This window comes from Mytilus galloprovincialis, chromosome 9, assembly GCF_965363235.1.
Source record: "Mytilus galloprovincialis chromosome 9, xbMytGall1.hap1.1, whole genome shotgun sequence".
Taxonomy (NCBI): Eukaryota; Metazoa; Mollusca; class Bivalvia; order Mytilida; family Mytilidae; genus Mytilus; species Mytilus galloprovincialis.
The window spans coordinates 18918926-18943623 of record NC_134846.1 but is presented as its reverse complement, the minus strand read 5'-3'; the positions used below and the strand labels follow the sequence as shown (position 1 = coordinate 18943623).

The following is a 24698-nucleotide window of genomic DNA, read 5'->3' as shown; positions in this document are numbered from 1 at the left end:
GTAAAACCCATACCGCATACTCAGCTTTAAAAGGCCCCGAAATGACCATGTAAAACAATTCAAACGAGAAAATTAGCGACCTTATTTACGTACAAAAAATGAACGAAAAACAAATATGTAACACATAAACAAACGACAACCACTGCATTACAGGCTCCTTACTTAAATGTTCATAACATACTAAATGTATGTTCATATTGAAATTGATAGAAACCAAAAATTAGGAACTTTGGAAATGAAGGTGGGGGGATAAAAAAAAATTTCCTGTCCCCAATAACATATGACTTATGATACTTTTGCTGAAATTCTCAAGTCATTCAGTATTTTACAAAATTCTTCTAACAACACTTTACATACTTTAAACTACGCTCTGAATGCCCGCGATTTCGCGGGGGTGTTCTAGTTTCTTCATTATATGAGATGAGTATAGTCTATCTCTTTTTTTAATAGAAGTACATATTATATAGTTACGCTATATAGGATAAAAAAAAAGGTTGGTAATGAACCGGAACTCGGTTTCATTTTACAAGGTTGACGTAATGAAATATCTATAAATACATTGTCCTGTGCATATTGTACATAAATAAATCTACAGAACCGTCGAAGATTTTACTAAACAAAATGGAGATATTGTTCTTTGGACAGATTGTAATGGCTTTTATTATTTGTAAAGGTAAAATAACAAACTATTATTCTTTATTTTCTAATTCTTTTCGTTTTAAAGTTTAAAATTCATTTTTTTTAAATATTTGTACTGACAGATTATATTTGCAAATTCTTCTTTCAGATGCGATAGCGATATATAATATATACTTTGTTTTAATATGATTCACTAGTATATTGAAATAATTTAAAAGAATTCAATCATTTTAACACATAATTTAATAAATATTTTTAATTTACTTTAATTGTTAATAAGTACTTAACGCTTCACCTAATCACATGTATATACCCTGGTAAAAAAACTGTTGTCCAGTCATCAAGTCAGGTCACGCCTTGTCTTTCAAAGTAAGTACAATGCGTTTAAATTTTTATGAAAAAAATCATCAAAATTACATTTTTAAAAAATAATATGAACTTTTTCAAGTACCAATATACTTGTATTTTACTAAACTATCTGACATACTAAGAACAAATTTCAAATATTTCATAATTTATGGCAATTTGACCATTTTAGATACAAAACATGATTTGTCCTTTGTGATTCCCATATGATTATTTGTCGCCTTTTCTGTTGCTGCATTTGTTTTTATCGTAGTGCTTTGTCAATTTAATCCTTTTGACAGACCTAATTCTTCTTTTTCTTATGTAGAAACGTATCAAATATAAATATATATTTTATTAGTAATTCTTTCACGATAAAAGAGGGGTTTGAAAGATACCAGACGAACAGTCAAATTAATTAATCAAAAATAAACTGACAACGCCATGGCTAAAACAGCATAGAAAAGACTGAGCAACAAGAACTCCACCAAAACTGGGGGTGATCTCAGATGGTCTGGAAGGATAAGTGATCTCAGATGCTCTGGAAGGATAAGTGATCTCAGATGGTCTGGGAGGATAAGTGATTTCAGATGCTCTGGAAGGATAAGTGATCTCAGATGGTCTGGGAGGATAAGTGATCTCAGATGCTCTGGAAGGATAAGCACATCCTGCTCCACATGAAAATTTTTTTTCGAAATACTGAACGAAACCCGTGCTGTATGTTATTATGATATTTTTTATTATAGACACTTTAATAGTGTTGTACATTATTATCGGACATGATGGCATAATAAGGTAACACATAGTTAAACATAATAATAAAAACAATTGTTCTCTTCAAGTTGGTTCAAAAAACAATTTGGTGTCTTTTCACTCCAAATGCACATGTTTTGATAGGTACATGTTCTTTTTAAGTTAAAAATTGTTAAATAATAGAATAATCCACACTGATGAAAAAATAATGGGATTGATGTATGCATTTGCTTAAGGTGAACCTAACACTACAGGGAGATAACTCTGTAAAATCAGCTAAACGTTTTAATTACGTTGTGTTGTTAAGGGAATATTAAGCTTCTCAATGATCAAAATTAGTGTTTGTCAAACTGCTATATAACCAGTGTAATTTTTCTGATAAATTGGTTGGTTCAAATTTTTTGAAATTTTCATATTTTTGTCAAACCGTTTAAAAGGTCAAAGTAAATTCCGTCAAAATTTTATGAAAATTAATCGAGCCAAATCAATTTTAGTGAAGGTGTTGGGTACCACCTTAAAACAGGTTAGATAAAAAGGCACTTCCGATTTGTTTAAAAAATACTTCCAGTTTCGTTTGGAGCTGACTTCACACTGATCCTAAAAAAAAGTAAGTACTAGTACTTTTTCGTGAAAATGATGCAAAAATTGCTATTCCCAGTTTACAAAAAAATCACTTCCAGTTGAACATCTTCAAGGTTAGATGTCTGAACCCTTATATGTCAGCAAAGGTCAAAATATAACATTAAATTAACTTCGATCTTGATTTCGATAAAAGTCATGAAATAAGGACCTGATATAAAAAAAAATGGCTTTAGGCAGCAACCATTTGATTTTCTGGGGGGGGGGGGGGGGCTATGGTTTTTTTTGGAAAAAAAAGTTTGTTTCCAGTTTTTGGAGAGAAAAAATAATTTGTTTTTGATTCTGAGAAAAAAAAATTGTTTGTTTCACCCTCAGCTGCCACTATATGTAATGCTAAAATTGAAAGAAAAAAATTGTTTTCGACTTGTCGCGAAAAAAATAGATTGTTTTTCGCCACAGGCGAAAAAAAAAGTTTGTACAGAAAAAAAAACCATAGCCCCCCCCCCCCAGAAAATCAAATGGTTGCTGCCTTAGTACATGTTAATGATTTGTGTAATCATACGCGATGTTTTAAATTTGAAAGGGGAAAAAATCCCATCTTATGTCCAGTGATATTGTTTGCTTTTTTCAAAACAACCTGTACCCTTTTTTATTGGGAAAATATGCGTCATTTTCATCAAATTGGGAAATTTAAAATAAACCACAAATCTGACTGAAACTTCAATTTACAGACCCCATTTCAAGAGTCAATCCCTGCTTTGAAATAAGACCCCTTTTTGTCAGTGATTATACATAAATAGACCCTCAAATCTGCACATATAGTCATTTTAGGCATGAAAAATGTTTAAATGAGTGTTTTTCAGTTTGTATTCATGCACAATTACTACTGAGACTGCACTTTTTGGGAAAAAAGCTGTCTTTTTGGGAATAATTTTAAGCCTTTTTTTTTCAAATTGGGATTTTTCTTCAGGGGGAAAAGCCTTTATTCTCTACTAATTTAAGGCAAACAATATCACTGATGTCAATCAAACTATTTGTTTTGTAATCCTTTACGGTTACGAAGGAGTATTGGTAACAAAAAAAAAACAGTGTTTGGTTAAACAGGGTCGGGTTTAAATCGTAATTTTTTCCATATCATCAATACTGCATAAGATATAACTAAGGCGAAAGAAAAACATCTTCTCAGATAAAAAGCAAAAGGTCTTTCCACGAAAAAAAGGAAAGACGAAGAACAATATTCAGATCAAAATCAAAATGTCTTTTCACGCAAAGTGAACAGACCTAATTGTTAAGCTTTTTTTTTTTAGAAACCAAATGTAGGTCTTTCCACCATAAATGCATATTTTGAAAGAGAAATATTAATACCGTAGTCCCACTAGGCCACGATCGCACTACGATCTGTGAAAAAAAAATGCAAATTTTGATGATCGTAGTACGATCGTGTAGATCGCAGTAAGGTCGTATCACCGTCGTGCTGAGGTCTTCAAGATCGTGAAGAGCGTGGCCAACTTTGAACATGTTCAAAACAATCGTGGTGCGGTCGTGGCGAAATCAGGCCGTAGTAGAAGAGTAGTGAGAGCTCACTAAGATTGTAGTAAGATCGCAAAGGTCGCTGTATAATCGTGGCGAAAGCGTAGCGAAAGTGTAGCGAAAGCGTAGCGACCATAGTACGATTCTAGCACGCCCTTGCCGTCCTAACACGCTCTTCTTACGACCTGACTACGTTTACACTACGACCATCATTCTCAATGTCATTTTCACATAAAATATATAAAAAAGCCCCCTAGATTTTGTTTGTCTGAATGAAATTATTCATTTGCTCTAACGGCTCAGCCATGTTTCTCGTGTTTATATAGATTAGACCGTTTGTTTTCCCGTTTAAATGGTTTGACACTTTTAATTTCGTAGGCCCTTTATGGCATGCTGTTCGATATGAGCCATACCACATCTTCCTATCTATTGACACATCTGTGTCATCTCTGCTATCGTTCACTAAAATATCGTCATTTGAGCTTGATGGACCAGCAATAGGTTGTAATTAATGTTGGATTGGTCGGTCCGACATCTCTGCTTGGTCAGGATTCGTTACTTTGCTCCCTCTGCCTCTACATCAACCCCTAACACCACGCCTACGTGTTCTAGTATATTTTGGTTGCATGACTGTATTGTTTCCGAGAAATCTACGTATTAATTAAGGAATGACTGTAATATTTTTTCTGTCTATGAAGAAATAACATAAAAAATTTGGTGCACACTGAATAACGCGCGTAGCGGGTTATTTAGCAGTGTGCACCACATTTTTTATGTTATTTCGAATAGACACAAAAATATTATAGTTATTTCTTATAATTTAATTCTAAATTCCATTTTAAACCGTAGAAAACCTTGAAAAAACGTTGATGACGTCACGGTCACATGACTAAATTAGGTCTATGGTCTGATAACAAAATAACGTCGGCCAATCAGAAGACGCGTTACATCCAAAATTAAATTATTCAGAAATAGAAAGAATGGAACTGTATTGATATGAAAACGATGTTGACGTTATTGCTGAGAACGTAGAAAGATCGCGGTATGAACGAAGTATAATCGTGGTAAGAACGTGCTATAATCGCAGTAGAAGCGTTGTAAGATCTTCTTGCAATTGGATAACTCGTGGTAGGGTCGTAGTGAGAACGTGAAGAGCGTAGAAAGATCTTGATAAGCGTAGTGAGGTCGCAGAATAAGCGCGGTGAGAACATGGTATACTCGTAGCGGGATCGTTGTAGAATCATTATGAGGACGTCGTAGCATCGTGAAAGCAACGAAAATTTACATTTTCATGCCGCTCATACCGCGACCTCACCACGATCTAAATTTATTTTAGATCGCTGTGAGCGTGGCGCGATTGTGGTCTAGTGGGACTCGGGCTTAACACTTGGTAATAATGTCAATTTTGGTGTCTGATAATAATTAATTTACGGGTTTATTTAAATATATGATTTCTATATCTTTCTGCTAAATATTAGGAAGATAATAAGGTAAATCCGGTTTACAATTTTACTTCCGCTTTCATTTGAGCCCGACTTCACCCTGTTTCCCGATATAAATTATATTGCTTTTTACATGCAAATAAGTCAAAAAATAATCAACAGACCCTAGATCTTTATCAAATATAGTTAATGAGATATATCCCCGTAAATATATGCATAATCTTAAATATAAGAGGGGAGAAAACTCCAATTAAATGTCAACTTATCCTTTCAATCAAAATTTATCTGTTACGACACGTCGCAACTAACAAAATGTAATAAATATTTTGTCACTATCTTATACGGTTTTTAAAAAGAAGTAATAATAGGCCAAAATCAAAATTGTGAACGAGACCTTTACCTCTGAACTTGATCTCATTTTCATTATTTGACCATGAACCTAAAATCAAATGACCCTAGGTCTCTATCACCTATTGGTAACCAGTAACAAATGCACACCCATTATATCAAATGTATAAGGGAAAATAAATTTCTTATGGAGTCTCCGGATATCTTCGCTCTAAGTCATCCTTATCGTAAAGAAAAAACGAACAATTTTGTAAACAAATAAATTTGCATGTTTTCAACAAACCCAAGTTCTAACTACGAATAGTGGTCCCACTACACGTGAAAAGGACTATAAATGATTTATCTTCAGATAATAAACACTCTTTCGAACTTTGTATTTATCTAGGCAATACGTCGAATAGACAAAACACATGAAAATATAGGCTTCCGTTTTTTCCACATTTGTTTTGTTCCTTTTTCAGGGGAAGGGACGTTTGAATCTTTCCAAACAAAAAAACCAATCATAATCAAACACGTATCAATAAACAGACTTTGTTTAACGCACTATAATATTTGTATACACATGGAAAAAAGTATTGCAACACCAAATTGAAATTAAAAATAACACTCTTTATTTTTTTCTGATATAATTTGTTAAAATAGAACTAGTTAAACATTATTTAAATATCACCTGAGTTTGATCAATAATTATCGACTCGCTAAGTTTTTATCTGCACATGCAGCTACTGTACTCGTAAACAGCAAAACAGGTGTTTTTATCCTCATTGTTTTCAACACTTTAAATAACCAAGTTTTTTAGTTATGTGATTGACACCTTGTAATGGGTCCTCCACAACTCTTAACCGCAGCAAGATGGCAGATTATCAGCATGAGAGAAGCAGGAATGTCGCTGTGACAACCGCACGTATTGTCGATCATCACTTTTCCACTATTAGTCGTTTTGAGAATAAAAATCAGGCAATAAACGATATAAAAGACTATCCGAGATCAAAAAGACCCCCTATGTCATCTGCTAGGGAAAATCAAACATGATGAAGCTTAGTCAGAAAGAAACCCATTGCATACAATACAATCCTAAAAAGAGAGTGGTGGGCATACAGGAGCCTTTTAACAATAATTGTTCGAGATTGACTCATCTCTACTGGTTATTGTGCGATAAGACCATTTCGGGGACCTTTGCTTACGAACAGACACACAGTTATCCGTATCCAATGTAGTGCAGAGCTCGCCAAAATTGGAAATAAGCATCGTGGAGGAAGATCCATTGTTCAAATGGAATTCTGTTTATCTTCCTGGCCCGATCATAGCCCGGATTTGAACCATATCAAGCATATATGGGACACTATTGGGCGTAATGTGCGCGAAAGGACACCCCAGTCCAAATACGTGATGAAATAAACAATGCCCTTCATCAGAAATGGTTGCTGCTACCTAAGCAACAAATTTGTCGATTTATGGTAGGAATCATAAGACGTTAAGTGGCGGTTGACCGTTTGAATGGAGACTGCGCACAAAGTACTAATTCTTTGGCGTATAACGATCAACCATGATGTGAACAATAATCTTAAGATTAATTTTGAAATGTCTGACATTGTAAAGTTCGACTACAGTAAAAGTTGTAAAATGCAGTTTTTTGTACAAAAAACACTTCATTTTGTTTTTAAAATTGTGGTTAGATAAAGCATTTTTTTTTCAAACATTTTTTGTTCGTTAAAATGCCAATTTAATCATAAACTATGTTTCAATAGTATTTTACAAATATTTTATCATATTCCATCCAAAATAAAAGGCTGATTTTTCAAGTTTTAAAAAATCAAGGTGTTGCAATACTTTTTTCCATGTGTATATATGTTTTAACCCAAAACTGCGCATAAAGAAAATAAAGGTGGTAACATTTCGAATATTTAAAATTGTAGGATTGGATGCATTAGAGGTAAATATCACTTCGAATATCACAGCAAACATTGGCGACACAGTAGAACTCAAGTGCCGCTTTGTGTTAGAAGGTGATGAAGACATTACCCGGATTAATTTACAAGCCAGAATTAGCGATGATTATGAGAACATAGCAGCATTTTATCCACCAAGTATTATCAAGGACCCATCTTTAAACAGTGCTGGGCAGTATCTCCATAATGATGTAAATCTAACGAACCCCACCAATTTAGACAATGCCACATCCATGTTATTTTATTCAATTCAATGTAGAGATGACAAGGCATATAGATGTATTGTAAAATATGACAGTGATGATGATCATAAAACCAAAGAATCAGATTCCACAATGATAACTGTTTGTAAGTATTTCCAGCATAATCGGTTTTACCTGGGACTATTATACTAACAATAGTCCCAGATTATACCGAGATATTACTTATTAATTTGTTACATATCAAAGAGACAAAGTGTATGATCTATGATAATGATGGGAACTTTTTACAACACTTTAAACCGAGTCGAACTTTAGACACATTTATATGCATATGTTTTTATCCTGATTCTTATTTGTTCACGAAAAATTGACACACAAATTGAGAAAACATTTTTTTGCAAGATTTGTTTAAAAATATGATAAATTATCTGACAACGGAACACAGATTTGTATTCAGTATGAGCGATATTTGTTGTTTTCCTTTCTAGAAATATGTCAATTGATACATCAGAAAACGGTTTTGTTTTTGTATGGACAATAACTGGAGTTATCATAGAATTGTGAAATGTTTTTAGGTTAACATGACAATAGGCTGAGTTTCCATTTGACCGATTCAAAATTAAACTGTCTTGCATTATAGCCCTTATTTATTTTTGAAACACCAACTGGTGGTTTATAGTTTAATAGAAGAGGATTGTAATATCCTGTGTATTTTAATATAGGTACAGACAATGTACTTCAAGAATCACACTATCATATTACTTTGTCTCTACACAAAACAATGGAGTCCCAATACTTCTGGTGAAAAATGGATTAGGGACACACAATTACATCTGCATTTATATTAGTTGTTTTACAATATAGGATTTGTTGGACACATTGTTTTTTTCCATCTCTCCATCGTCGTTAATCGTATCCGAAAAAGTGTACGATTATGTCCCTAGCTTTATATGCTGTACGTCATAAGAGCAGAAAATAGCCAAAAGCTACCAATGGTACCAAATCCTGCTCCTGGAGGCATGCTTCAGCCAGCACCTCAACAATAATGTATACTATACTTTAGCGAAATGGACACCACACTAAACACAGAAGCCTACATATGAACCACAATTTAAAACACATAAGACTAACAAAGGCTAGAAGTTTTTTGGAAAAGCGGGAACATGAAGTGAGGTTAAACACGTGTTGTGATATCCTAATCCTTTGTATATACTCACAATATGGTTTCAGTTGTTCTTCAAATTCTAACTTGGTGTTAGGTCAAAGCGGACTAGTACTATCAAAATTTTGTTCTCTTTTAATATGTATTGTTTTTAATGGAAGGGGTAAATGCATCATATGTAACCTTTTTGTGAAATTCGTTGGTCATTTTGCTGTGCTCTCTTCATGACGACTTTATTCATTTGAAGATGACTTCATACGGAAACTTCCTAGGAAGGAAGAAAGAGATAACAGTATTCTTTAACTTTACTGTCCGTTACATTGATGATGTTCTCTCACTAAATATTTCGAACATTTGGTGACTATGTTGAACGCATCTATCAAATCGAACTTAAAATAAAGGATACAAGTTTGCCTCGTATCGTAATTTAAATCTGGAAATTGACAATGAGGGTCGGTTGCTAAACAAAATTTTATGACCAAAAGTTTCAGCTTCTAATTAGTTATCAAAGGTACCAGGCTTATAATTTGATACGCCAGATGCGCTTTTCGTCTATATAAGACTCACCAGTGACGTTCAGATCAAAATAGTTAGAAAGCCAAACAAGTATAAAGTTGATGACTGTTGTGAACCCAAAATTCCCAAAAGAGAGATAATTTGTTACTTCCTAATTGAAAAATGTCACTTCCTGTATTATTTGATAGTTTACTTGAAACTGATTCCAAAACTATATGGTTCTATGTACTTGTACATAACATACTAGGTACCAAAACGATGTTATTTCCGGGTTACACAAGGTCACTTCCGGTTAGCTTTTCCCGGATAATATGGATTGTTACCTTAGACAAAAAGTCACATGACTTTATCATGTCTACATAAGAAGTTAAAGCAAAGGCATACCTTTTCAACCAAAATGTATGTGTTACAACATGTCACATCTAACCATTTAGTTAACATATGATGTCGATATCTTATACAAAATAAGCCAAAATCTAATATATATTGACCTAATTTTTAATGTTTTTTTATCAAGGGCCTCAAATCAAAAGACCCTAGTTTTCTATCATTTATGATTTACCAGTTAGAAAACTTAAAAGACTTTAAAAAAATTTGATGAGACATTCCTAGAAGTTTTTGCCACTAAGGGAGCTACCATTTGATTTTTATGGGGGGGGGGGGGCTAGGATGAAAAGTTTTGTCCTGCATTTTTTTTAGCGGTAATCTCTGTCCTGCTTTTTTATTTTTCACTCTGTTCGGTCCTGCCTTTTTTTTTTTAGTTTATCCTGACTTTTTTTAACCTAAATTGTCGTTCTGACTTTTTTTTTTTTGCAAGTGTCTCATCCTGCCTTTTTCTTTTAGTCAAAACTCCTGTCCTGCCTATTTTTTTCAAATTTCATCCTAGCCCCCCCATAAAAATTAAATGGTAGCTCCCTAAAATAAATATAGGATTCAAACAATCACTACATTATGAGTTAATTGTGAGCATTCATTCATACATAATACCAAAAGTGGTCAACAAAGAAAGACAGAAACTGACGAATGACCTCCAGACACCATAGGCAAATAGACGGTAGTAAACGGTACACATATAGATTAAAAAGTTGTTTAAATTTATCGTTGTACATTTTAAATGTTTCTATTTTTCAGCTTGTTGTGAGAATAACCCTTGCCGTAAGTTTTTTTTATTGTATTTGTATGTATAGGGAAAACGGTAGTATTTAATTTTCCCAGCATTAGGTTGGCCTTTTGTGTAACCAAGACAGGGCGTAGGAAGTCAACTTAAGAGCGCTGTGATTGGATGTAAGGGTACAATATATTTTTTATTTATCTATGAATAACTGCAGTGTGTATATTTACAAAATAAATTTTGAAACCTATTGAAATATTTTCTAGAGAATTATTCAAAAAGACTTGCAAAATTTCATAAATTTGGTGCAAAATGACGGTGGGCAAGGATAACATAAACAAGCTCCGTTGGAAGTTGGTCATGATACTATTTGACTTTAATTTTTAAAACACAATAATAAAGTACTAACACAACATATAACTGTTTTATCCAGGTTTTTATCTTAAAAAGTGGTAAAATTAGAAAATGTTAATATTGTCGCCTATGGCAGAATAAATAGTACCGTTTTCCCTATAAAAAGGATATATAATGGTGTTATAAAATATCTTAAGCAATAATCATTTATTGAAATATATCTGTGTGTGGGGGGGGGGGGGACATTTTTTTATCAATATGTAAATCGCCTTGGTGGTCTTGTGATAACGTGTTTCCCTCGATTGCAGGAGGTCTTGGGTTCAGGCCGAGTACATGTACCACTAAAGATTTTGAAATTGGTACTTACTGATTTGCCGCGCAGCAGTAAGAGAAAAGGCTGGTTGACTCAGATTAAGAATAATGTGTCGGTGTATGGTGACATGACTTCCTGTGGCAAACTCCCCGGCAGTTCCAGTTCCGATCCGCATACGGGCCCGAATACTACTCTACACTAATTGATACATTGATGGAGTAAGGGAAAACAGTTCCGGAACGGAAACGATCACTGTCCGGAGTTTGATCCTGTGGGTGTCTTGTGAACTAGCACGTTTAAAATACGTTTGACCATTTCAGTCTAGTACAAAGCAGGGTTTATGAACATATCATATAACATTAACATGTTCTCGTTCCTGGTCGACATGCATAAAACCACTATATTATAAGTTAAGATAATCAATCGTAAACTTACATGGGGGGTCTTCTCAAAACACTCAATGTCACGAAAGATTTGGTTTGATGCATGTCCAAATAGACGACGCCGTAGACACTTGGAAGGGAAACGATGTTTTTGAAATGTGTTCATATCTTAGACACTCCTTTTATCAAACAAAAAGTAAAATAACAAAAATCCCGAACTCCTAGGAGAATTCAAAACAACTGTCACATTCCTGACTAACTAAAACTTTCACTTGTATAACGGTAGCATAAATTTGAAGAAAAACCTTTTAGTCGTATTGAGACAAATTGGAAATGATTTGTTCCAACGTAAAACTGGCAGGCCACACAAACTAAAACCTTCACTTGTATGACGGTAGCATAAATCTAATAAAAAAAACCTTTTAGACATATTGGAAATGATTTTTTTCCAAGGTAACACTAGCAGGCCACACAAACTTTCCTCGTGTAATACAGTTTTGTTGTTCATGTTTTGGCCAAGATATAATCCGTGATGTCATATGCTAGCCCTAATTTTTGACGTAAGCTAAATCGCAATACATAATGAATTTGATTGGTGCATGCCTGTGTTTTACCAACATATTCATAATCTGATACATTTGTCATCTCTCATTGAAAGCAAAGAAAAAGTGACAAACTGGTAAAAAACTCGAAATGGCAATGAGTATTGTTGACGGTAATTGAACGGAAATTTACAAGTTAGACACTAATTGAACACTAGGATGTTTATTATTTTTGTTATGCTGATTACGCTTTTGTGACAGTACATGTATTAGATAAAATACAAAGGTAACAAAGAAACAGGCCGGTAACAACCGTTGCCGGATAGTTTTTCTGCACGAGTAGTCAGGTCAAGGTCCTTATTGTACACAACTTTAGAAAAAAATGGCTAACCAATAATCTTTAATTCATGTGACCTTATATATGCACTCAAACTCAAAGGTCACAGAGTGCAAAATAAAATTACGCTACAATGTCAAGCTTACATATTAGGAAAACGATAAGACTTTGCTGCATACATACAATGTATAAAATGTTCCTCTCGACGAGCTCTACATTTTATATAATAAGCCGAAAAAGGTCCGACCGTCTGTTCAAAAGTTACAACGGAATGATTCCTAAAAGTATAGTATTTTGTGTATATCTTTTAAAAGGTAACAGATATCAACATACTATAAACTGCAAAGATGATCAGTAATTCAAGACTTTCAATTCGAGGTCAATGTCAGGTCATGATGAAATTTCACCTTGACCTTCACAGTACACTATGACCTTGACCTTGTGATGTTTGAAAGGTCAAGTTGTCCTGAGTTGAATGGTGATAGTCTAATGTCTCTACGACTTCCGGTTCTTAAGTTTGGTATTGCATCATATATTTGATGATTAATTGTGACCTTGGTGAACTTTGAAATTGTTCTTTTTCTACAATGTTGTCCTTCAACTGTAGATCATTTATCCTTTAACAGATTTGAGATATTTATTGTCGTTTTAGAGATAATGCAGTTTGAAGTTTTGCGAGCGGGGGGTAGTCATGTATTTCTGAATCAACAACAGCTTACCACTTAAAATGTTTCAGAAAATGAAGAGGTTAACATAGTTATATACTTGACCAAATATCAAAAATATTCCATGGAAAAAAATACCCAAAAAATCAATTTGAAATGTTCATGTTTTGCATTGACTTTGTAAGTTTCATAACTTCTATTTACATAGTTGATATTGCATCATTTTTTGAACTTTGTCAAATGGAGTCATTTGATATATCAAATCGAAGGTTTTAATAAATTCTACTCAAAAATAAAATTTTAAACCCCTTTTTCATCCCAGGGAGAAGGGTGGAGTCATTTAGTGCAAAAAATCAAATTTCTCAGATGGTAAAAGAGGGACGAAAGATACCAAAGGGACAGTCAAACTCATAAATCTAAAACAAACTGACAACGATATGGCTAAAAATGAAAAAGACAAACAAACAACAGCAAACATGACACAACATAGAAAACTAAAGAATAAACAACAGGAACCCCACTAAAAACTAGGGTTGATCTCAGGTGCTCCGGAAGGGTAAGTAGATCCTGCTCCACATATGGCACCCGTCGTGTTGCTTATGGTAAGGTTGTCGCATATCAAATGAAAGAACATAAAACGTACATTTCAAATTAACGGCCCCCAAAATTGGTTGGATGGGGTCATTGATTGGGGTCTTTTAAGATAGGGTCGTTGTATATCAAGTTCATGGTCGGTACATTTGAAATATCAAATTCCCGTCCTTCAAAAATAAGTCGGATGGGGTTATTTAGTGCGAAAATCAAAATTTCTAGAACTTGGAGTTGTCGCATATCAAATGAAAGATCATTATGTCTATGTTACAAATATCATACTTCCGATCTCAAAAATGTAGGCGGATGAGGCCATTAAGTGTAAAAAGCGAAAAGTTTCAAAAGGTATGCTTGTCGTATATCAGACGAAAGGTCGTACAAAGTACATTACGAAAACATCACTTTTACAGGAAAGACCTTTCAATTGTTTTACAAACAATTGAGATACTAGTTTTAAATAAATTTATTTCCGGCTCTATGTTTTTATATATGTAACGGTCTTTCTATATTTAAATGAGATGGGGTATTATCCATTGAATTCCTTTCTGCACGACGATTTTGACAGTCGGTATTTAATGTAGGTTTGAGGTGTGTTTGACCAATGAGACGCTTGACGAGCTTAGGGAGCTACCATTTGATTTTTATGGGGGGGGGGCTAGGATGAAATTTGAAAAAAATAGGCAGGACAGGAGTTTTGAGTAAAAAAAAAAGGCAGGATGAGACGCTTGCAAAAAAGAAAAAGTCAGGACGACAATTTAGGTAAAAAAAAGTCAGGATAAACTAAAAAAAAAAAAAAGGCAGGACCGAACAGAGTGAAAAATAAAAAGGCAGGACAGAGATTACAGCTAAAATAATGCAGGACAAAATTTTTCATCCTAGCCCCCCCCCCCCCCCCCCCCCCCCCCCCATAAAAATCAAATGGTAGCTTCCTTATGTTGAACATTTGATTTAAAAGGCTATCCCATTATTTGGTAATAAGTAATATGTTTTCTTCGAGTTATTTCAAATTTCCTGACCGAAATTGTATCTATAAAAGAATAAAGTAAGATTTGGGTTGTGTTCCGTATGGGGAGACAGTCATTCTTCCCCAACCGATACTTAGCTAGGGACGTACTTTGTACATCTTTTCTTTCATTTGGCTTGGTAACTGCTTTGATTCAAGCATCACTGATAAGTGTTATGAAGACGAAAAGAGAGCTGAAAGTACTAATTTGTACGCCTGGTATCTTTGATGAGTTTGTACTTGGAAATAAGATTATGAGTTGAGGAAGAGCACTAATAACATGTTTCTTTGCTCTTCGTTTTGTCAAGTTTTTGTATCGATTTCATATCTTTTTAAATGTCACATTATATTCTTTCTTTCAAATGTTATTCAACATATATTTTCACAGCTACTACAGAAGAGATGACAACAGAAGAGATGACAACAGAAGTGATGACAACAGAAGAGATGACAACAGAAGAGATGACAACAGAAGTGATGACAACAGAAGAGATGACAACAGAAGTGATGACAACAGAAGAGATGACAACAGAAGTGATGACAACAGAAGAGATGACAACAGAAGGGATGACAACAGAAGAGATGACAACAGAAGAGATGACAACACAAAACTACACAACCACGGAAAATAAATCGGGTATAAATAATGTTGTTTGCCATGTGTGCTTAGTTTTAAAACGATCTTGACGCATATTCAATATTTTATGCAGCTTTCATGCAAAAAAAGGACAATAAGCTTCTTATTAAGTTATGGTGTATTTAAAAATGTTATTCTTCTACAAAACATTTTGATTTTTTTTTTAACTCGGTCCAAGATTACTTCAGTTTGGTATACCACGAGACATTTGTCTTTGAAAGATTCTCCTTATTTCACACCAAAAAAAATTGTAAAGTTAACAAATGATTGGATAGTGTATATCTCCTGTTAATTTTGATTTCAATGAAATACAAAGCAAACAATAATATTTTTAGCATCCCGTAAGATTTCGATATCTTGATTTCCTATCTTTCTTTTTAAAAATGATGATTACAATAGAGATAGCGGTAAGTGAGAAATACTAAATCAATTAAGGATGTACTTATGTGAGGTTTTGGAATTTGTGTCAAATGTTCGGACTCCTTGGTTTTCTTCCATACAATACAATGTAAAACATTTTGCTCCATAACACCAATTTATTTGTTTTATATAAGACTTATAAGCTCATGAGAGGTCATTTACCAAAATTTTAGAAGATTCTTAATTTTCTTTCTTTTGTTTTGAGACCTAATAATATCAATGCAAATATAAGGTAAAAGTCCGAGTCAGACCTTTCCCGTCATTTTTTAAATCTCAAATATCTCGAAAAGGAGGTCCATGACCTATCAATATTTTTAGCTTATTTTTATCCCTAATTGATGCTCTACCAGCTTATAGTATCAATTTTAACTTCTCAATTTATTAATTTTCACCTAACCTCACCTAAGTACATCCTTAAGTACTACAACTAAGTAAAACATCGATGCGATCTTTTCTTTATTTGATTCGATGTGGTCTAAATTTAAAATCAATTTAGAAATTAAGTCACATGTATATTTGGCATATGTTTGTTTTTCTTAGATTAAAGTAAAAGACGGGCAGGATACATACTAAAGAACTTTCAAGCTTTTGTACCAAATTAAAATAAAATATGATGCTAATGAAACTTAACAATTGAAAAATATTATTGTTCTACGAATTGAATCTTCTGCAACTCGGAGCAAGATTAATAAAGACTGAATCTAATTCAGCTATCGATTGGTTTGTTTTCGATTTCAATATTATAATAAACAAACATGATTGGATGGTATAAGTCTCATCTTAAGTTCGTTTGCAATTATCTGCAATACAAAAAATAGTTTGGTTTGTGAAAATAAAGATATATGTAAACAATAAACGTTTAGGGATACAAATTAATAATCACTGTGCAAAAATAAAAACGTGAACAAAAATTAATATCTTATTCCGTTATGATTTTTGTGTGAGCTATGTCTATTTTATGAGATGAAGTAATGAATACATATAATTGCCAATGAGACAACTATTCACCAAAATTCAAATAAATTGAATGTAAGCAATTATAGGCAACTGCATGGCCTTCAACAACAAACACATACCGTGTAGTCGGTTATAAAGGTCCCGACTTTAAGAAAAAAACATGCAATATGATTTCCTACTTAAAGCAAAATCTACATTTCCTACAACGACTTCCTTGATTGAGGGTTGCTATTTACAATGTAGCTATAAAATCGTAGGTTCCAAATAGTGGGGAGGTTTAAATCATCTCTCTTTAGATTTTTCGGACCCAATAACAACACGGTCATCTTTCCTCAAACATACGAAGCACCGTCTCCAAACCAAAATGACAAAATAACATTTTGAGTTGTTACAATTGCACTCAAGACACTCATGAACACATAACAAAATTGCTGCAAATTTAATACTGCGTTGTGCTGTTTTTCTAAGATTGACAAAGTGTTACCGTTCTCTTTCTTTTGTAGGTGCCTCAGGTATGACTGTACATTTTTTGCCAGTCGTTTGTCTCGTTACAAGTGTTATTTGGATCCCATAACACAGTCGTCATAAGATTTGCTGCTAACATTATAAACCTTTTTTTCTAACATGCAAATTGTACTTACTTGTAGTTTTTAAGCAGATTAATATAGAATTAATAATTAAAATATTTAAAATAGTATCTGTTATTTTCAGTTAGTATTATGGAGGCTCCCGCAGGGTAAAAAACGACCTACGACCTCTGGGCTTTTTAGAGGCGACTTCCGACCTGAGGGCCTTCTAAAAACGACCTGCGACCTGTAAAATTTGAAAAAAACAACCTCCGACCGACTTCCGTCCTCTGTGTTGGGAAAAACGACCTGTGACTCGTACATTTCCTTTATAAACGACCTCTCGACGAATTTAAAAGCGACCTTGTGATTTTTATGGGGGGCTAGGATGAAAAATTTTGTCCTGCATTTTTTTTTAGTTGTAATCTCTGTCCTGCTATTTTTCACTCTATTCGGTCCTGCCTTTTTTTTTTTTATTAGTTTATCCTGACTTTTTTTACCTAAATTGTCATCCTGCCTTTTTTTTTTTGCAAAGTGTCTCATCCTGCCTTTTTTTTTTACTCAAAACTCCTGTCCTGCCTATTTTTTTCAAATTTCATCCTAGCCCCCCCCCCCATAAAAATCAAATGGTAGCTCCCTAAGCTCGTCACCATTTGGAACATTTGATTTTATAGCTTCCTTGTGAGTAGCATTTGCTTATCTTTCTAAAGTACCCGCGATCACCCGCGATATCTTTTGGACGGGTTCTTACCATATGTGTATACAACTGGCAGCCTTAGAATTCAAGTAATTATAGTAAATGTGGTCCTTAAAGTCAACTACAAATACTATTATTATATTTCCTTCTACCCCTTTCCTCAAAAAATTATATTTACAAAAACTATCTTTATTATGATTGTGACCATGATACTGTAGTTCAAGAGTGTTTTCATTCACTATAATATTTTACAGACTACTGTCATCATTCTCACAGTCTTACGTTTTTCCTAGAATAGAATGGCATATGTGTAGGACTCAAATCTATGGCAGATTCCAAATCTATGTCAATTGTGAACGTTACAAACGTCAAACAAATCAAATCTATGGCAGATTTTTGTTTTCTCCAAATCTATGGCAGATCTTTTTCATAACGTCACAGGGGCGGATGCAGGAATTTTCGAAAGGGGGGGGGTGCTAACCCAGGGCAAAGGGGGGGGGGGGGTGCAAAACATATGTCCCGATACAAATGCATTGATCGGCAAAAATAAAGGGGGTGCGCTCCCCCGGAACCCCCCCCCCCTGGATCCGCCACTGCGTCACAATTGAATAACGCCATATTACATCGTTGCAGCCGATTACGATGGTGAAACCGATAGATTTCTTTTAAAATGAAGGTATTTCCCTTGACAACAATTTGCGGATGGTTTAAAGGAAGATGTGACCTTTTATCCGAAAAAAGGGACAAAATGTGCTCAATAAGGACACCGCTGTTTTTAGTACCTGATATTTTAGAAAAGGATTTATAATAAATATTTTACGGCAAACAAAGTTTATAAATTGAAAGATCAAATTACCAGATACTAATTTAATTTAAATTGTCATCAAGTAAACAAAGTATTAATAATGAAATAACATTATGTGAAAATTTAAACTGTTAATTTTTATTTGTCTTTTTTTATATATAAAAACCCGCCTTCTTGTTTAATAAGTGACTTACTAGTTGGTTTAATGAATTGGCTAAACAGGTGCCATGAACAGATTTAAAAAAAAAAATGTTTATTTTTACCGAATTTTTAAGTCTATATTAAGTTCTATGAATTCATCTTTTTTAAAATGTTTTGGTTGACCATTATGGAATGTTTTTTTCACAAATATTTATAGACACAATCCCGTTGTCGTACATGAGTGCCAATAAGACAATTTTACTCTCCATCCAAGTCAAAAATTATACATTTAACAAAAACACAAAGTGGACGTGGACAAGATTTTGTACTTCCCAACAACAAACAGACACTAGGTATAGATCTGAGAGTAATCTAGAACGTCATATTGGCCTTTGACCTTGACCTCAATTTCAAGGTCATAAACCAAGGACCTCAAATCAAAATACCCTAGGTCTGTAATATGTATGGTTAATGAGTTATATCACTTCAGACATTATTTAAAATATTAAAAGGGAGAAAATCCTGATTTAAGATCAATGTACCTTCACAATCAATATTTTAGTGTTACTACATGATGCAACAAACAATTTAGTAAAACTAGTGTGTCGTTAACTTTTACAGTTCTTTAAAATAATGGAAAATAAGCCAAAGTCAAAATTCATATGACCTTGACCTTTGACCTTGACCTAATTTCCACTTTCTTTAACCAAGGACCTCAAATCTAAAGACCCAAGGTCTCCTTCGCTTATGGTTTACCAGTTAGAAATGAATGTCACTTAAAACAAATGAAAAAGGGGGAATAACTCTCATATGTAGTCTCCGTATAACTTCAGTCAAAATTAATATTCTAATCCTGAAGATGTGGTCCGAGACCACAATTGTCGTGCCTTGATTTTCGTTTTTCACGAATATAGTCCCTAGTTTAATTTATTTCTCCATGTTTTATGCCTCAAATTGCAAGTAGGGGGGTGAAATTACACTGTAAAAAAAAATTGGGTTCAGAATTTTAAAGGAAAGTAGTGATTTGGTCCAGCTGAAAAAGGTTAAAAATTAGCACTTCGGAAGCTGTCAAAAGATTTCAAGACGCCCTAAACATCAAAATTGTCCATATTTTGAGTTAGAGCCGATGAAGTTTTCTATAATTTTGATATAGTTTGTCCCAAAAGTAGTGCAACACACTGTAAAAATTTAATTGAGAAAGCGCAGGTGGGATTTTTTTATAATTCATTTATGTTCTAAAAGAAATGCACTACGAAATAATTGTGGCCTCGGACCATGTAACGAGGTAAAATAAATTTTTCGTAATCTTTTACGGTTGCGAAGGAGTAGTGGTCACAAGAAAAATAGTGTTTGGGGAGATAACTCTTACAACGTAAAGTATTTGGTTACGCGGTTGTCAGTTTTTAAAGCGTATAAACTATACGATATCATATTCCAGATATATAAGAGACATTCTATGAAACAACAATACTACGCAAGAAAAAAAATAGGCGGAAGAAGAAAAAAAATAATAATCAGATCAAAATCAATAAGTCTTCCCACGGAAAGATGGAAAGACCTAATAATTCATTTTATATCGAACATATTTTGTTTTAATGATTTTTATATTTGCATTGACGGCTTTTGAAAAAAAAAAATTTGCTTTCGAAAAAAAAAAAAACTTATTTACTTTCAACTCTTTCGTGTCAAGAAATATCTGAATAGGACCTAAAGCTGCAGTTGGGACAATTTAAACAATTACAGAATAAATAAATGAGAAAATAATATTTAAGAGAATCGGGACATGATTATTAGGGTGTCTGTCCTCTCTGTTGGTAAATATTTGTTTAAACATAATTATGTGTCTATCTTATTTTGATATTACGGTATGAAACTTATACCAGTAAGCACGGCACGTGCTTTTGAAGACCAGTATCCTTAATCATGCATGCATGAATAAATGAAAGATTTTATTTAGTAACCGATTTACGAATGCCGATCCAAAAAAGTTGAAGTGCTCGAAATTTTACAGAACAAAAATACTATAGCTACCTATCACAACTATCCATTTCACATGAACAATAAATACTTATAATATTCTTTGATTGGTTGATGAATATGATTGCCTATTTGTCACGTCGTGTAAATATGAAATATACACGCGATAATGGGAGGAGATATATCCAAATACCAGCTGTGCAAAAATGAAAACATAAGTGCCAAGACAACTATTTTCCACGTTATCTACAAATTATTAATTGAAATATAATTGCTCGGATTGTAAAGCGTTTGATTGACAAAGATAAGATTTAGTTTTTGATGGAATATATTTTTTATTAATATGTCATACTGACATCGTATGTCTACATATTAACTTTAGAATATATTTTAATTATATAAGTTTATTTTTGAGAAGCAGAGGATATGATATAACAGAAACTATATTGACAAAAAAATAAGCTGAATATTTTTGTATTTAAAAAACCTACTCGAACTTGAACTTGAATTTGAGAACTTTTCTAAGAACTACATCGAAGTTAAAATAAAAATGGAAAACACGTTTTCAATGGAATATTCAAAAATGATAACAGGGCACCAGTATAATGAACCGGAAGAGTATTGTTCCTATGAATCCTTCAATACCTATGACTGTCACATTCCGAGAGATTATTGTGAAAGCGGCCATGTTAATACTGATAAACCAATGGACTGCAATTACACGGAATTTGCTTATGATCAACAGAATATGTTTTATAATACAAATAATACTTATTGTAACTCTGACAATTCGTCCGATTATTCTTGGGAATATTTATCCGAAGAAGACGTCGGGGAAAATAGGAAGCGGAAAACTATTCAAAAGACCGGAAGTGAGTCTAAAGTACAGCCTGTGAAGGTGCGAGAGTGTGCTACGGAACGGGAACGTAATCGCATGCACCAGCTAAACGATGCATTTGACAGTCTTCGTCAAGTAGTACCAAAAACGAATTTAACCGACCAACAAAAATTATCGAAGATTGGAACTTTGAAGTTGGCAATCCAGTATATTTCAGCTTTAACGAATGTTTTACGGACCAGCGGCGTGGAAATATCGCCGATTCCAACTACCACTGATGGAGATAGGCGTGGAAGAAGGCGAAACTGCAGGAAACGATCATAAAAAAAACATTATCTGTAAGACAATTTTTAGCTTTATACCGGTGAATGATATTTTTGATTACCTATTTATTAACATAAAAATAAACAAATATCAATATTTTTATTCATAGTTCTGCTTACATGACTTTATGCTGAAATGTGAAAATATATACTATGATTGAATTTTACAAATTCCCACAGGAATTTTAAAGTTTGACCCCAGACGTTTTTGTTTGTTTTCTTATGCTTTTCCAACATTTTAAGTGTTTTGCTTTCTAAATTTGTGAATTTGATCGTAACAAATGAATGGTATTCCTGAAATGCATGTGGTACTATTCTACGTTTGTTTCTTTTAGTTTGTGGCCGATTATTTGAATCATTTAGATATTATCATACCAAACAAAAAAATCAGAGTTGCAATAATTATTATGAATGGATATTGAAATAATAACAAACACTTGTAAGTAACAAATAAATAACACAATTTAGTATTACATGCAGCGATTTAAAAAATGTGTATAATACGGCATATTTTGGGGGGTGCTTTTTTCTATGTTTTTTTTTATTGCAATGATAAAATAAATGACAGTAACATAAAGACATTATATCAATCACCAAGTACTTAAGTCATGCATATTTTGATATAGCAGCTACTAGTTTGAGGTAATAAAACATACTAGGTTTACATTTTTGCGCCTGTCCCAAGTCAGGAGCCTCTGGCCTTTGATAGTCTTGTATTATTTTAACTTTTAGTTTCTTGTGTACAATTTGGAGTTTAGTATGGCGTTCATTATCACTGAACTAGTATATATTTGTTTAGGGGCCAGCTGAAGGACGCCTCCAGGTGCGGGAATTTCTCGTTGCATTGAAGACCTGTTGGTGACCTTCTGCTGTTGTCAGCTCTATGGTCGGGTTGTTGTCTCTTTGGAACATTCCCCATTTCCATTCTCAATTTTAGGTTTACTTCACTGAACAATTCTTTTTTTCATTTATTTGACAAAATAAGGAGAAATTCAGCATTTTTCCACGGTGCTGCTTTCTATTCTTGTATCTATTAATTGCTTAAAGCCGGTTAAACAAATAAATTTAAAACTCATTTACAAACAAACATCAACAAACAAACAAAACATCTTTGTTATGAACAAAAACTCAATCGAGGAAAATAATAAAAAAAACTCCGTTCAAGGTGAAAATTAAATATTCAAAGGTGGAGCCATATATAAATTGGTTGGGGGAAATCGTACCAACCGAGAGACAGTGATTACATATTTCTATGACACCAACCGAAAAACACAAGAAAACGAAAAAGAGTAACATATGTGACTCAATAATTAGCATCTACAGGAGTTAATAATATAAAATAAATTGACATGTTCTAAACAAAGTTTCTGAAGGGAATATGATGGCAAAATGGTAGATATGGACAACTAGCCTTATTTATCTGATTTATTTGTACGAAGACAAACTTAATACATAAATGACACATAAACCCATCAACATAAACGAAAAACAGAAATACTATCTGGACGTCCGAATGCAGTCTTTAACTATAAACTAGACTGTGTTCCTACATACAGCAATACATTCTATCATAAATCGCGTCTACTGTTAGCATACATAACAATACCAGAAAACACCAAAATCTTCAAATGACAATCATACAAAGACGGATAAAACATAATTTAACATGTTTTATATTATTTTTCCCCGATCTGTGTAATCGCAACATGTGAAGAAAAAACGAACTTATTTAGTATAAAAACAGATATCTGAATGTTAAGTGTTCGAGCCTTACTCTGGTCATTTGGAATACTGACAACCCAATTTCAAATTTAAATATAAAAAAAAGAATATGCGGTATGATTGCCAATGAGACAACTGTCAAAAGAGACTTAATGACACAGAAATTAACAACTATATGTCACCTATGTCACGTCACCGTACGGCCTTCAACAATGAGAAAAGCCCATACCGCATAGTCAGCTATAAAAGGCGCCGAAAAAAAAATAACGGCATTATTTCAGACTCCTCATTTGGGACAGGCACATACATACAGAGTGTGGAGGGGTTCAACATATTAGCGGGATCTCAACCCTCCCCTAACCTGGGATAGTGGTGTAACAGTACAACATAAGAACAAACTAAAGCGAGAGAAAAAATGTTGCACTTTTCATACGAATTTATTTAAGTGTTTTATGTCTATCGAAACTCTGTTTCTATGAAATTAGGAAGATGTGGCATGATTGGCAATGAGAAAAATGTCCATCAGTCTACGTGAATGTTAGCAAAAAAAGTAATCAACGTACAGCTTTCAAGATTAAATATACCAATGTTCTATTTAAGGGAGTTCGCTTCTCAGTTTCAAAGTAATTAACTTTTCAAAAGACTAGTTTATATTGATAGGGGATTAATAAAGGAATCCATAGAGCAAAAAAAATAGATAGGTCGCCGTGCTCGTTTTCGATATATAAGCCATTGAAATTTTGGCGGGAAAATATTCTCTCTTGACTTTTCATAGCTTTATCATTGACAAGTTAAAGTCATCAAAAACTATTAAAAAGTAATTAAAATTTTAAAACTTTAACAGACAGCT

The 24698-nt window shown here is 33.5% G+C and overlaps 1 protein-coding gene across 2 annotated transcripts; it reads left to right on the top strand.

Moving 5' to 3' along the window:
• Nucleotides 1-564: 564 nt before the first annotated feature.
• On the top strand, nt 565-17474 carry LOC143044560 (uncharacterized). Of its 2 annotated transcripts, XM_076216623.1 has the most exons (5): nt 565-673; nt 7553-7933; nt 10598-10621; nt 15154-15402; nt 17283-17474. In XM_076216623.1, the coding sequence occupies exons 1-5, from the start codon at nt 622-624 to the stop codon at nt 17351-17353; spliced, it is 777 nt and encodes a 258-aa protein (XP_076072738.1). In that variant the 5' UTR covers nt 565-621; the 3' UTR covers nt 17354-17474. The 2 variants fall into 2 exon arrangements, with proteins under 2 accessions (XP_076072738.1, XP_076072739.1); XM_076216624.1 differs by lacking the exon at nt 10598-10621.
• The last annotated feature ends 7224 nt before the right edge of the window (nt 17475-24698 follow it).

Excerpts from the sequence above, each read along its gene's own strand:
- LOC143044560 (XM_076216623.1), top strand. The coding sequence starts at position 622 with ATGGAGATATTGTTCTTTGGACAGATTGTAATGGCTTTTATTATTTGT. Across the intron at positions 674-7,552 it reads GGCTTTTATTATTTGTAAAG|GATTGGATGCATTAGAGGTA; the intron begins GTAAAATAACAA and ends TTAAAATTGTAG. Across the intron at positions 15,403-17,282 it reads AACCACGGAAAATAAATCGG|GTGCCTCAGGTATGACTGTA; the intron begins GTATAAATAATG and ends TTTCTTTTGTAG.